Source organism: Rhipicephalus microplus, chromosome 6 (assembly GCF_043290135.1).
Source record: "Rhipicephalus microplus isolate Deutch F79 chromosome 6, USDA_Rmic, whole genome shotgun sequence".
Taxonomy (NCBI): domain Eukaryota; kingdom Metazoa; phylum Arthropoda; class Arachnida; order Ixodida; family Ixodidae; genus Rhipicephalus; species Rhipicephalus microplus.
This window is the reverse complement of record NC_134705.1, coordinates 19194175-19209474: the sequence shown is the minus strand read 5'-3', so window position 1 is coordinate 19209474 and position 15300 is coordinate 19194175. Positions and strand designations below refer to the sequence as shown.

Below are 15300 nucleotides of genomic sequence, written 5' to 3'. Positions count from 1 at the left end.
AACCTAAATCAACTATTTTATCTTGGGTCACTGTTCGCACAAGGAGTGCTGACGATCGAACGTTGCACTTTCAGCTACGAAGGGTGACCTCGAAAGCTGCTGGCCGCACTTAGCCAGCACTTCTCTGACTGATATGTAACAACACGAAATTTTCAGTTGGTAATTTGGTATGCCTTCGTGAACTGACTCTCTGGCATACGTTTTCATTGGATTGCATTATTATTTCTATGGGTGTTTTTTTCATTGTTGGTATTGATATAAAACTGCATACATCATTACACTTGCACGCCCGCTGTATACTGCCAGTGGAGGCCAGAGAAACGGCTGTCGCTCGGCATCGCCGCTTCGTAAATGGATTTCTGGCATTGATTGACCTTCCACATACTGCAGGTACAGTTTAGGTAACAGTTAGAAGTGTTGCAAAGCTGATATGCAGAAACTTCAAGCATCACAATTCAGCTGCTTCGAGAGCAGCCTTACCCAGTGCCCCTCCTAGCGAGGCATATCTTGCCGGCCGCGTCGGTGTACACGCTGCCGGCGCTTTTTACTTTAGGTAGGCAAAATTCGAATGTGTAAGAATGACTGTAAAGTTCAGTTTAGACATCCCTGAGCCTAAATCGACCATTTATTTGCGTTCGCGGTGACCACACAAGGAGCCGCGACGATCGATGTGTCGTGCTTTCAGCAACGTAGGCTGTCACCGAAAGCTTCCTTCTGAGCGCAGAAGCCGGTACTTCTCTGACTCGTATTTGAGAAGACGCAATTTTGAGTCGGTATTCTGATAAGCGTTAATGAACTAACATACTGGCATACCTTTTCAGCAGATTGCATTAGTCATTTCTTCGGCAGTTTCTTAGTTGCAGGTATCGATATAACTGCAAATATTCAATCTGGCACGCCGGATGTGTACAGCTACATCGTCGCTTGCACGAAAAAAATACTCAATAGTCACTCGTGTGCGTGGATATCTACCGAACAAGACATTTAAATCATCCGTACATGTTGAACAGTAGCAAGTGCTAGAACCGGCTATCAAATTAAAAAACTATCGGCAGCGACAGCTGACATTCTGTGGCTGCTCCTCCAGTCAATTGGACATTTTTCAGAGTTTAGATGTGGATGCTTCAAAGAACTTTGCGCTCTTGCTAATATACGCTCGTCAATTGGTGCCCGGAAGCCGTTCGTCACTGACGAATCAGGACGCAATTATTATTTGGAAAAGAATATTGTGTCAGCCTTGACTGTGCAACTTGTAAACATGAAGGTGAACGGCACGTTTTTTGGATGAATAGTTATTTTACAACCCTTACACACGTGTCCTGGCGTGGCGTAGTCGGTAGCGTACTCGGTTCAAAATCACAATGTGGCAAGTGCAAGTCCTGCCAAAAGGTGTATTGCTTTTTGTTTCTTTTGTTATGAAATCGCGCTATTTTACGTATTTATTTATTTATTTATTTATTTATTTATTTATGGCAAATGGGCACCCCGTTAAAGTCCTGTGAAGCCATTTTGCGCAGAGTACCGGAACGCTGCCGCTCCAGCGTCCCAGTATCTGCGCTGGGAGGCGCTGGTACCAGCGCCATATTGGGCCCATATTGAGGCATGGCGCTGGACGCTGGTACCCAATGGCGCTGGATTTTTCAATAGGGATTGTCTGGATTTTACGACGCTGGCTTGATAAACAGGGACTGACTTACCGTGCTGTGCTAGTAGAAATACCAGGCCAGCAGAAGTGACTTCCAGTACGGTTGGGAGTTTTTGAAAAAGAAGAATGCTAGCAGTCAAGTCGTTGTTGAAGGCTTTAGGCACTTCAAGTGGAAGAAACGTGGTAGCATGAGTACCCAGCGTTAGTCACTAGGGTGGCGGACTTTATAGTACAGAACACCATTCTACAGCTTAAGTCGCAGGAGTAGAAGACGAAGCCGTGCATGGATGGCAAGCACCTGAGAAATGATTCATCATATTCTTACAGTATGGATCAAACAACTGGCAGCCGTGAAATAGGTGCTGGTCGTACTAGAAGAGCTCGCCTATTGAGACGAGTGAGGGGCCTGCGGTAGAAGTAGTGGTCAAGATCTTACCGATGATAGGTTGGCTGGGTGGAAGTGGGAAGTGCGACGAGATGTTGGCGTTTCGATGTGTTTTACCGGGAATGTAGTGGATGTCGAGGTCATATTTTTGTAGATGTAAAATTCACCAGTCCCAAGCGTCCAGACAAGTTTTTCATCGTGGAAAGCCAGCATACATTGTGGTAGCCCGTAACGATCGTGAAATGACCTCCGTGGAGATAGGTAGGGAACTTTTGGACATACCAGACCGCCACCAAGCACTCCTTTTCAGGGATGATTTACTTCTTCTAGTTCATGGTTGGTACTCTACTGGCATATGCAACTACTCTCTTCTTGAGAGATCTGAAGTTGGAGAAAAACGACACCTATAACACGGCCACTAGCGTCCGTATGTATGATGGTTGATGCAGCCTCACCAAAGTAGCAGAGTAGAGGTACGGACGTGAGAGCACAATTTAAGAGGTCCAACTCATTTTACACTCTTCAGACCATAAAAAGAGCTTTACAGAAACAAGCAACTGGTGCTGTGGAGCCGCTATTGATGCAAAGTTCTGCACAAAATGGTGAAAATAGGTGGTGACGCTTAGCGAAAACTCGAAACTCCTTCGCCCACTCAGAGCACGAAAAGCGAAGGACCACAATAGTTTTGTCAGAATCTGGCCAAATTTTGTCGTTGCTCAAAACGTGGCCTAAGGCCTTATAGCTTTTGTTGCGAAATGGCATTTTTGGTGTTGTGTTGGAGACTAGCAGCGACAAAGCATGTCAAAATTTCATCGAAGCGTTGCAGGTGAGAGGAAACGTTGACAAAAAGTAACAATGTCGCTCAAGTAGCCCAGGGAGGTCTTCCAGTCGAGGCATGGTTTCAATCATGTGTTGAAAATTAGCGGGCGCTTTCCACAGCCCTAAAGCCATAACGCTGAATTCGTATACGCTTTGGTGGTTGCGAATACCGTTTTATGTTTGTTTTCTTGATGCGAAGAAATCAGTCAGTATCCTGAACGGAGGTCGAGCTTTGAAAAGTATTTCGCGCCTGGTAGGGAATCAAGCGCATCGTCAATGCGTGGCATTGGGCACAGGTCCCTGCGAGTGATATCGTTGAGCGCCTGCTAATCGACGAGAAAGCGCATGGAGCCATCCTTCTTGTGAACCAGAACAACAGGCGGTGACAGAGGGCTCACTGAGGGGCTACGTTTTCTTCGATAGTTTTTCTCTCAGCAAAAGACACGCGGTAAGGCCGGTGGCGTACAACGGATGTTCCGTATGTGTAGATTGGATGTGCTGTAGGGACAGTGCGGCCCAACATCGAGAAATTAACTTCAGAATAACGTGGGTGTTCCTTTAACAAAGCAAGCAGCTCTTACGTCTGCGAAGCTTTAAGGTAGTTGCTAATGGCTGCAGTAAAGGCGGAAAAAGAACAGGCTCACGAGTCGGGCGGTTGTTGGAGGAGACAACTTGAAGTGTCAAAACACACGCACACACAGGATTCGGCACGCAGGCCACCGTAAAAATATATATTTTCATAAAACATAGCGCACAAAACACGGACAGAAAGAGATCAGGACAAGCGTTCACTGTCATTTGAAGTTTTGGTGCAGAATCAGAGCAAATACGCACTCATTGAAGCCGCAATAAAGAAAAGAAAGAAGAAAAGAAACCATAGCGAAAAGAGGACACGTGTGGACGTCAAGAATTCATGCTCTTCAACAGCTAACATGATGGACGGGATACTAACACACCTTTCACACGCCCTTGCTACCGCTGCCGCCTTTATGATTTCTCAAGTTTTTTTTTCCAGTGCCAATACAGTACAACTGTCTGACTGAACAGTGAAACGCACTGTGGCCTTGCGTCACACCTATTACAACGGCCGACAAAGTGTCCATCAATTGCAGTGTTTGTGACTTTCTTTTTGTGCTACCGGAGGCAAACGTTGAGGCACTTGCAAGTCTGTTTAATGTTTTACCTACCACCTGAAAGAAAAATTCTGTACACTACGCCTCTTGTACAGAAAACGTAGGCATATTAGTATCTGATGGAGCAAACAGGTTTCCGCTTCTTTATCGCACAGCTCAACACACACAAGCTTAAAAGCCTAGTAGGGGCTGAAAACACAACTTTTAGTCCAGTATGCTGTCCGACCTTCTTTAAAGTGCGAGACAATTTGTAAAGGTATGGGACTACAACTACCTATTCTTTTACTCGTTTTTGTTTAGCGGTTCTCTCAAGTACCGCTCTCTGCTGTTTACTGAGACAGAAGACAAACTTTCTTCTTCGATGCAGGCCTTCAGCGACTGAGACAACGACATGCCTAGTGTAGCCCGCTGCTTCCAGACTTGCCACTTTTTTTCTGGAGAATTTCATCCACCAAGGGAAATAACGGCTTGCCGACGACATTTGACAAAAAAAAGCACAATGTTCTTTTTAGAGCGCGCAGAAAAGTATTTTAAGGGCGGCTTGTAGGCTCTTGTTTCGTAGACCCAACACAAGTGGTCGTCTTTAAAATGCAACCTTTGATTCAAAAACCTAATGCTGAGTCGTTCGTAAAATTTCGTCGCTAAAACTGAGTCACGTAAAACACTGAATAAACGATGCAAGAATTTGCACAACGACAGAAGTACTGCAGCTTACACATTTACACGAGAACTACCCGCTAGAGTATCAAAAAGTGATCTATCCAAAACACCGAAAAATCATCTACGTACCTGAAAATTTTTACCATTCCAGAAACACCCAGCAGACCGACGAGAGCCCGATCACATGGAGTGAGGAACAAATCACCTAAAGTAGGTGCTATATGCACAATCTGATGCAAACACCCTTCTTCTTCGGGTAAATGTCATTGTCGCAAGCAACATAGGTTGACTTTAGGTAAAAATATAAGAGTTCTAGAAAACCAGCCTCAGCCGTTTCGCAAGCAATTCAAAATTGGTAAGCACCGTACTCACCTACTGCCTGCTCGACGCAAGACAGCAGACCGTCGTGTGGCAAAGAATAAAACAAATCCTTGATATCTAAGGAAAAAGCGGTTAACCAACGTTAGCCTACAGTTCTAACAAAATCAATGAACACTGCAAAATATGTGGTAAGAAGTGAATCCACCAATTGAAGCAGCCTAAGCTTGTTTTGCAATTATTCCGCAACGCTTTTTTGCCATGTACCACTTTCAGAAACAATTACACGAAGAGGGCTACCTTCCTTATGTGTTTTAACTGAAAAGAACATATCAAGACAGCCCCTTCAGTACTCTTCATTTTTCTAACAACAGGCACCAAGTTTAGCTCATTACACAACTGTTTTGACCAAGTCCTTACTTTCTTGAGTGTCACTTGACAGATTCAGTTGTCAGTTGGACTTGGTGGCACCGACCAGGGACCGATGCTTATTCCTGCTCTTTTCGTTGTGCAGATTGCGCTATGGCCTAAAGGCCTCTCTACCGGGCTGGTCACGCATCTGCACACAAATGGAACTACGCCAGTAATTACCGATGACACAACAACAGGGAACGAATCTGCGCAAGCGCCTGCGATCTTCTACGCACCTCTACAGCGCAGCTACCACGCCACGGACGAGATCTCGTCGACGCAAGCAGGCGCCCAACAGTATAAAAGCCTGGCTCATGACACGAGACACTTCAGTGGACTTGGTGGCACCGACCAGGAACCGATGCTTATTCCTGCTCTTTTCGTTGTGCAGATTGCGCTATGGCCTAAAGGCCTCTCTACCGGGCTGGTCACGCATCTGCACACAAATGGAACTACGCCAGTAATCACCGATGACACAACAACAGGGAACGAATCTGCGCAAGCGCCTGCGATCTTCTACGCACCTCTACAGCGCAGCTACCACGCCACGGACGAGATCTCGTCGACGCAAGCAGGCGCCCAACAGTATAAAAGCCTGGCTCATGACACGAGACACTTCAGTGGACTTGGTGGCACCGACCAGGGACCGATGCTTATTCCTGCTCTTTTCGTTGTGCAGGTTAGTAACAATTACTCGGTAACCTCATTAATAGACGATGATGTAACCCTGATGGTGCTGCCAAGTCCACGCTTTCTTGTTGCCCTGATTGCTGATTGCTATGATGTGTGTAAGCTGCTGTTACTAACATCGGGTGATGTTGAGCTAAATCCCGGTCCGAATTCTGATTCGGAATCGGACACCCGTCCCAACAATGACATTTTAAAACAAATACTCAAAGAACAAACTAAAACAAATAAAACGTTAAAGGAAGTAGTGGCTAATTTGAAAAAGGTTGAACGAACTGTGGATAATATGGAAACCAGGCTCACTAAAATCGAAATTGATATGGAACGACTGAAACACTGCGAAGAAAAATTGGCCGAGTATGAAAGTAAGCACGCCACCATGAAAGGTGAAATTGGAAGTCTTGCAGTTAAACTGGATGATTTAGAAAACAGAAGCCGACGTAATAACTTGATTATCTATGGTGTAACGGAAGAGTCTGACGAAGATGCTATCTTACTGGAAAAGAAAGTAAAAGATGACATTCTGAAACAAACACTCGGTATCGAAGTAAAGACCATCGAAAGAATTCATAGAATAGGCAACCATAGAACCAGCCAGGGAAGGCCAATCATCCTACGTCTCTTCGACTACAGTGAAAAAAACAAAATCTTATCTTGCTGTTATAAACTCAAGGGTACGCCCTTATCCGTCTCCGAAGATTTTTCCAAAAGAGTAAGGGATATGCGCGCGCACTTATGGCACTCTGCGGCAAACGAAAGGGCCAAAGGAGCAAAAGTCAAACTGTCGTTCGATAAACTGAAAGTCAATGATAAAGTTTATACTTGGGACCCAGTAAAGAATGCTAGAACAGATATATCGAAGAAAGCGGGTCCACCACGAAACAACCGACCAACTTCAGCTACGCATAAAACTTCTACAAATAAGAAAAACTCGAACTGACAGCACAGTACTAAAACACTTAGAATCGTTTCCCTCAATGCCAGAAGTGTGCTAAACAAGTTTGATGAACTAGAGAACATAATTTCGTCCTACCAACCTCACGTTCTAATAATAACAGAGACTTGGCTTCACTCCGGAGTACGTGACTCGGAAGTCGTCCCTCCCTCATACAGACTGCTCCGTAAAGATAGAGGGTCAAGAGGCGGGGGCGTAGCGGTAGCAATTAAAAAAAATATCAAATCCTTTGAACTCGATGGCATTCCCGACCACGAAAGCGTCTGGTGCAAAATAACATATTATGATAAAAGTATAATTGTAGGAGGGGTTTATCGGCCTCCAAATGCGGCACCTGACTACATTGAAGTGATTCATGATTATCTTTCAAAGCATACTAACTCTAGGTCAAAAATTATCCTTGCTGGGGATTTTAATCTTCCCGGAATAAATTGGAACAATGGTTCACATGATGGTCGTGACGTTGCTAGTTCAGAATTACTACTGGACGTAGCGTTCGCGTTTTCATTGAATCAACTAGTAACTGATAACACTCGGATCACTGCGACGTCATCGTCTTTACTTGACCTAGCGTTTGTAAGTAGTACATTAGAAGGTTCTTCTGCGTCCATCGAGAATGGCATTTCCGATCACAAATCGATTACCTTAACCTGCCCTATTTCATGCGCGAAGAAATACAAAAAGCCACTACCTACTTACTTTAAAGATTACGCACGTGCAAATGACCCTGCTGTGCTACGTTTCCTGGAAACACAATTTCATGAATTCATTGAGCTTACAGACGTAAAAGAACTTTGGGCGCATTTTAAAAGCACTGTTAAATATTGCGAAGACACATTCATTCCGAATAAAAAGAAACGCATCAACCGAGAATACCCTTGGATAACGCGTGAGATAATTCAACTGAAAAGAAAAATAAAACGACGGCAGAAAAAGGGAACCAAAAACAACGTACGTGATCTTATCGGGACATTAAAGCATAAAATGTCAGAAGCAAAAACCCGCTTCTTTAACACTACGTTAGCTTCGTTTATGGCGCACTGTCCCAAAAAATTCTGGCGATACTTATCAGATGAACGAGACTCAATCTCACAAATTAAAAATTCGGAACAAATCATTAAAGATCCCGAACACATTGCTAATGAGATGAACAAGTTTTTTCAGTCAGTTTTCACGAAACATACCAGTAATGCGCTACTACCTCCTTTTACTGTGAAAATACCCATGGAAGAATTAATCGTAAATGAGGAGGGCATACTTTCTCTATTACAAAAGCTTGATCAAAAGAAATCTACGGGCCCCGATCAAATCACTAACTCATTTTTAAGCCGATACGCTAATTGGACATCTAAGTATCTCTTTAAAATATACACGTTATCTCTTCAAACTTCACAAATACCAGACGACTGGTGCAATGCTGTAGTAGTTCCTATACATAAATCAGGCCCCAAACTAGAAATAAGCAACTACCGCCCAGTGTCACTTACGAGTTCGTGCTGCAAAATAATGGAACATGTAATTTTCAAGGCCATAATAACTCACCTAGAAACAAACGAACTTCTCTACAAACAACAGCATGGTTTCAGATCAGGCCTCTCAACTATAACCCAATTAGCTGAATTAACTCATGACATAGCCAACGCAATCAACGATAACGTCCAATTAGATGCTATTTTTTTAGACTTTTCTAAGGCGTTCGACGTTGTCCCACATCTGGATTTAGTCAAAAAACTATCGGCTTTTGGTATTGATATCAAAATAATATCCTGGATCAACAACTTCTTAACTAAACGGAAACAAAGCGTTAAAATTGACAATCAGCTATCAGAACCACTTGATGTTTATTCTGGTGTACCTCAGGGATCGGTTCTTGCACCTCTGCTATTTTTAATGTTTATTAACGACATCCACTTTTCCGTTGAGAACCCTATTCAGATGCGTCTGTTTGCCGACGACTGTGTCGTGTACACAGTCGTGCGCAATTCAGACGACCAAACTAAACTTAACAATTCACTTCAGGCAATTTATTCCTGGTGCAATACTTGGGGCATGAAACTAAACACATCAAAAACGCATTGCATTTCTTTTACAAATAAGAAATCCCCCCTTAACTATACATATAGGATTGGAAACTCAATTATCGAAAAATGCAATCAAGTAAAATACCTAGGCATTACACTCACGCCGAACCTTAACTGGGAACCACACATCTTGGCCATGTGTCAGAAAGCGGAAAAGAAGTTATCTTTCTTGAGAAGAAAACTGCGCAATGCACCACCACATATTAAAATAAATGCCTACAAAACACTAATTAGACCATGTTTAGAGTACGCCGATCTCATCTGGAGTCCACATCAAAAGTACCTGATTAGTAAAATAGAACGAATACAAAAATTGGCAGTAAGGTTCGTATATTCAGAATTCGCGAGGCAGTCCAGTACCGCAGATTTACTCGCAAGGGCAAACTTAAAACAACTTTTTCAACGCAGAATAATGTCACGATTAAAATTCCTTTACCAATTATATCATGGTCATTTCCACATATCACGCTCTCATTATCTGCAAGATCCGCCTAAACAATCATTCCGACTAAATCATTCTAAAACAATACGCCAACCTTTAAGTCGTGTAAACGCTCACAAACATTCACTTTTTCCGTCAGCTATCTCCCTCTGGAACAGCCTACCCAACGACATTGTTTGTTGTAGTACGATTGACTCTTTCATCAACCGCATACAGTGTATTGAATTTGCACCATGATTTTTTTTTGTTTGTTTGTTCAATTTTTTTTCTCTGGCAATGTATGTATTTCGATGTATCTGTGTACCCACTCCTGCTTGGGCCGTGAAGGGCCTGCAGTATATTCAAATAAAAAAAAAAAAAAAAGACAGCCTGCACTTCAACGGATGCTTTAGCGCGGCACACGTTTTGCCTGAAGATGGCGAAACCTCCTTCTTTGTCAGCGAAAACAACACAGAGCTCGCGCTTCCGGAGAGTGGTAGCCAACGAGCAGCTTAGTATTTAAGTATCTTGGTTACTTAATGCATTACATTGCTTTGTGGCGCTTGTTGCTGCTCGCGCCTGCACTTTTGAGTGTAATTTTTTGCGTTTTGTAACCCGTTGTTTGAGTGTCTTGCAACTGGTATTGCACTATATTGGACTATTCTCGAGTGTGCATGTTTGTGTGTTCTTGGTTCTGCCTTACCTTAGATTTTATTCTTGTTTTTCTATTGTTATCAACTATCGGCTCTGCCTCGTTCTTTTGACCACAGCCGGCGTTCGATGGGGCACTGAAGCGACTAATTCTAAGTTTTCCGTGCATTCATGGTGCATTGGAAGAACGTTCTTGATGAACGATGTGTACGACTCACTGGGAAGTCGTTGGCGAAAATAGAGTGTTCTCTTCACAGCTGCGGACCGAGTAGTCAGTGTGCCAAAAACGTGGTGGAGCTGCTGCTCGAAGGTCGCCCACTCGGGTATGTCGATGATGTGGTTGAAGTATCATGTCTTCGCAGCACCGGTTAAATAGAAAGAGATGTAACGGGGCTTGGCAATATCGTCCTATTTATTAGGAACACTCACGCGGCTTTATTCATCTAGGCAGTCATCCATGTCTTCTCCGCGAAGACCGGCAAAAAGGGTGGATTCACGCTGGTGGTCGTGTGGCTAAACAGGAAACGCGGATGGCGACTGTGGTGCGGAGATGGCAACAGCACCGGCAGGCTCGTTCTGGCGCATGTTGCCCGACAGTGGGCGCAAAGGTCGGTTTGAACAACGCTCCAGGGGGTAGAATGAGCTGGAAGGGAATGGTGAGCCAAAATCCACCTTTACCACGTACGACGTCTGGGTTTCGACGGCGTCTATTGAGAGTGCGCGCCCACACAATAAAATTGCTAGACACAAGCAGGGAAAACGAGGAATGAGTACTAGACAGATGATGATGATGATGATGATGATGATGATCATGATAATGTAGAGACGGGAAGAAGCATTTAACGATTACCCATATTTTTGTAGTGCAGCCAGTGACCTCTAGAAAGTTCGTCTATATTCGTTCCCTTTCGCTTCACAATGTACATAATACCTGCCACCACCGATGCTAAGTTTCTAAAATATACATTGCGCAAAACTTTTTTGAATTTGTTACGTGATTTAGCTTCAAGATTATGCCGCACTATTTTTTAATAAAAGCACAATTTTAACGCTATTGTATTGACACGTTAGCATTGTGGAAATTCAACTCTATGGAGATCCTTTTGCACCTAGGGAACTTATAATTCGAACTTATTTAGAAATAAGAAAGGAATGTTATCAATTTTGTACAAGAGAAACGTGTACAACATTGAATGCCGTGCACTCACCTTGTCAAATTGTTGTGCATATACGGGGGTTTGTGCAATGCACTCTCCTTCGTCATCATGAACAAACTCCGGAATAAAGATTTTTTATTGAAAGATATCTTTCTTCTCTCTTCAGGAAGATGCTTTCGAGTCGAAATGATGGCGGCTTGCCTGTCCACCACTGCAGTTCTTGCGGTCCTTTGCGTGGCGTCTACCTTCTGCAGAAAATGTCGACATTCTGTGCCACTCCACTCGCATACAGCTCTAAAGGGAGCCTCAACATCGCCAATACTAAAAGGTACCGCTTGGCAACGTCAAAACAGCGATTGTTTTACAGTGGAAGCTAATATGAGACCACAATAGTCGCGTGCGCCGTAGTTGGCCGCCGCCGTCACCATTGTCCGTAACTCCTACCGAGCAAAAATAAGGGAAAAAACCGTGTGAAGAAAAACCACAAACGGCACAACGGGATTTAAACCTTGGCCTCCTGCGTGCCAACTCGGTATTCTGCCGCAGAACCATGCCTGTGCTGTTGTATCCTTTCTTGATATTCATTTTATTTCGTGTTTAAAATTATACTGCATGAGAGTGGTTGCTTGGGCAGGTTGGTATTGCCTTTCTGAAAAAAAATACTTTCTAAGTGTGCAGCAAACAGTTTCAGAAGGAAGACACAGCCGAGAGATACGACAAAGCACACACTCACAACCAATTTTATTGCACACATGGCGGGAATATATATTCATTCAAGAGGGCGAGGTGATCATACGCAGATGAAAGGACAAATGCTGCCACGTGCGCCAGACCACCTTATTTCAACATTGAAATGACAACCTGACTGAGAGGATACTCGTATTCATTATCCGACAGATTGACGGACGGGTCACTTACCCACTCAGTTCCTGCTTTGCGAAAGAAAAGCTTCATATGTTTCACGTGCTCCTTGCCCTTATACCTTGCCATTACTTTGCATTCATCAAACTTGGGTGTGCGCCCACAATTTGCACAGTGACTTGGCAAGTGGCTGCCCATTGATCCACGCATAAGATTTGCGTGCTCCCTAAAACAATCATTCAGATAGCGACCCATCTTTCCGATGTAGTATCAACCCCCTTTCCCACACACAATAATTGCTTTAAGTATTCATTTTTTCCTCGCACCATAGTCGAGTGGAACAAACTAACTAATGCAATTGTTTCAGCACCCTCATTGGCATTGTTTTCCTCGAAATTAGAAAGTGCACTAACCAGTTGAATTGTTGAATCGTATTACATACCACTGTAAATGCTTGTATAATTGTAGTCTTCTATTTTTTATTGTATGATATTGCCAGTTGAAGTTTGTATTTGCCCTATAGACATTGTATAACCTGTATATATTATATGACATTGTACTTGCCATTTGTTCATGACTAACTTCATGTACCACCCTGCTAAAATCACCAAAGGTGATTGCAGTATCTGTAAATAAATAAAATAAATAATAAAAACCACAAGATAAATAAACCAGATACATAACTTATAATACACTTACAAACATTTTTGCGTGCTTAGTATTGCACCTGAAATTTAAAGATCCTTCGTGGTAAACTCTTTTACAAAGCGAGCTCAGCTTGTTTTTTTTTTTTTTTGCTGTGAATACAACCTTAACCCCAGTTTTCTCAACGATTCTTTTTAAGTGGTGCGAAAGATTGTGCACATAAGGAATGGCAGACACTTTTGGCTTTTGCTGGTCCTGAGATGCGTGCCGTGTATTCTAGACCCGCTTAAAAACATTCAGAATTTATTCTGAAATGCGTGAGAGAAGGTGATCAGGAGAGCCTACTTTCCTAAGCCTGCTAACTTGGTTGCAAACTGCTGTGAACTTGGTGATGTCAAGACCTTGACAATGATGCCATCATACATGCTTGACAATTCCTCGCCTAACAAGCTTAGAGTGTGCTGAACTGAAGAGTAACATGACCTTTTTGGTGCGGGGAGCGTATTGCGAGCAAACGTGTTCTGCCAAAAACTGAAGGTCAAGGTCTGAAAATCTAAGTCAGTTATTGTCAGGGAACTCCGTCGTCAGTTGCAGATTGGTCATGTTCCCAGAAAAATTGATAAAAATCTCTTCAGCGTGCTGTCTTGTGTCATACTGTTCTGCACTATAAAAGACTAAAAAATCCATAACGTAGCGGAATACCTTAACGGTATGTGTCTCAACAAGCCTCGCTTGTATGCGTTTGTCATAAGCCAATAAAATGTCACCGAGGACTGAAGCTAAAGAAGAACCAAAACACAAGCACTGTCTTTAAAGTACCATTTATCATTTCTCGTGACGAACGTCGACTGAAAATAAAAGCTCAGAAGTTCAAGAAATGTATCTACGTCACTTTCATCCATGCACAAAGTTTACAAACAACATCCTCACCATATCGCTGGATGCACTCTTTCACCCACGCGCACAGAATGTCCTCAGGTAGGGAATAAAGTAAATCCTCAACGTCCATGAAAAACGCACAGGAATTTTGGGGACACCTATCACGTAGAAAGTCTGAGAGGTCCTAGTGTTTTCTTGTGATGAACCGATCTTCATTGATCGGGAATGTAATATGCAATAATGGATACTTTCTAACAAATTTTTGCCAGGAGTCGTGCTCCGATACGATGACCCCGAAAAGGACACAGTTTCTTGTGGGTCTTGACAGTGAAGAAAACAAAGAGGCTTGTACCTATGCACGTCCTCACCGACAGGGCCAATCTGGTGAGTCCCGCTATTTCGCACAGCTCCTCAGCTTCTACCCTTCAGTTCAGCACACTCCAAGCTTGTTAATCGAGGAATTGCTAAAGATTATATGAGGACATCATTGTCAAGGTCTTGTCATCAACACATTCAGAACCGTTATGGCAACCAAGTAAACAGATTTATGACAGCAGGCGTTTCTAATCACCTTCTCTCCTGCATATCAGAGTCACTTCTGGATGTATTTAGGTAGGGCAAGAATGCACGGCACGCATCTCAGGACCAGCAAAAGCCGAAAACATCTGCCATTCCTTATGTGCACAAAATTTCGTATCACTTAAAAAGAACCGATGAGAAAACTGGGGTAAAGGTTGTCTTCACGGCAAAAAAAACAAGCTAAACTCTTTGTAAAAGAGTTTACTATGAAGGATCCTTAATTGTCAGCTGCGATACGCAGCATGCAAAGATGTTAGTAGAATGTATTTATTGCAGGCGTTGTGTATTTGATTTATTTATCATGTGGTCGATTCTACATTGGTCAGACGGGGCGCTGTCTTAACGATCGCCTTAGGGAGAACGCAAATCTGATGTGCGGATCACTGGGCAGCCATTTGGCAAGTCACTGTATAAATTGTGGGTGCACACCGAATTTTGATGAATGCCAAGTATTGGCAATGTATAAGGACAAGAGGGCACGTGAAATATATGAACCTTTTTTGATTCGCAAAGCAGAAACTAAGTGAGTAGGTGCACCTTCCGTCAATCTGTCGGACAATGAATACGAGTATCTTCTCAGTTAGGTTGTCATTTCGAAGTTTGAATAAGGTGGTCTGGCGCATGCGCCTTTATTTGTCCTTTCATCTGTGTATGATCTCATCGCCCTCTAGTGCATATATATTCTCGCCATTTGTGCAATAAAATTGGTTGTAGGTGTGCGCTCTGTCCTAACTCTCGGCTCTATCTTCCTTCTGCAACGCTTTCTGCGCACTAGGAAAGTATAATTTTTTCGAAAATTGAAATTATAACAACAGTTGTTTCGTACTTCACTCAGCAACAACAATTCTATAAGTACTGCACAATCATTGGAAGGCTCGTGTACATATATGCTATGCAAGTTCAGAAAAAGAGGAAATGTTCTTCGAAGCCTATTGCGCACGGAGTTTTTTAAAGATGAACACCTCAATAGGAGGGGTTGGAGGGCAAAGACGACTGAATTTATGGGTTTTCGA

At 43.1% G+C, this 15300-nt stretch overlaps 1 protein-coding gene across 1 annotated transcript in view; it reads left to right on the top strand.

The window, feature by feature from the left end:
* The window catches only part of LOC142765206 (uncharacterized), a 1282698-nt gene that overhangs the window by 1090135 nt on the left and 177263 nt on the right, over positions 1-15300 (top strand). Inside the window, exon 8 of the mRNA XM_075865840.1 lies at positions 11490-11651. Coding sequence (XP_075721955.1) covers positions 11490-11651 — 162 coding nt within the window. The remainder of the gene's footprint in view (positions 1-11489; positions 11652-15300) is intronic.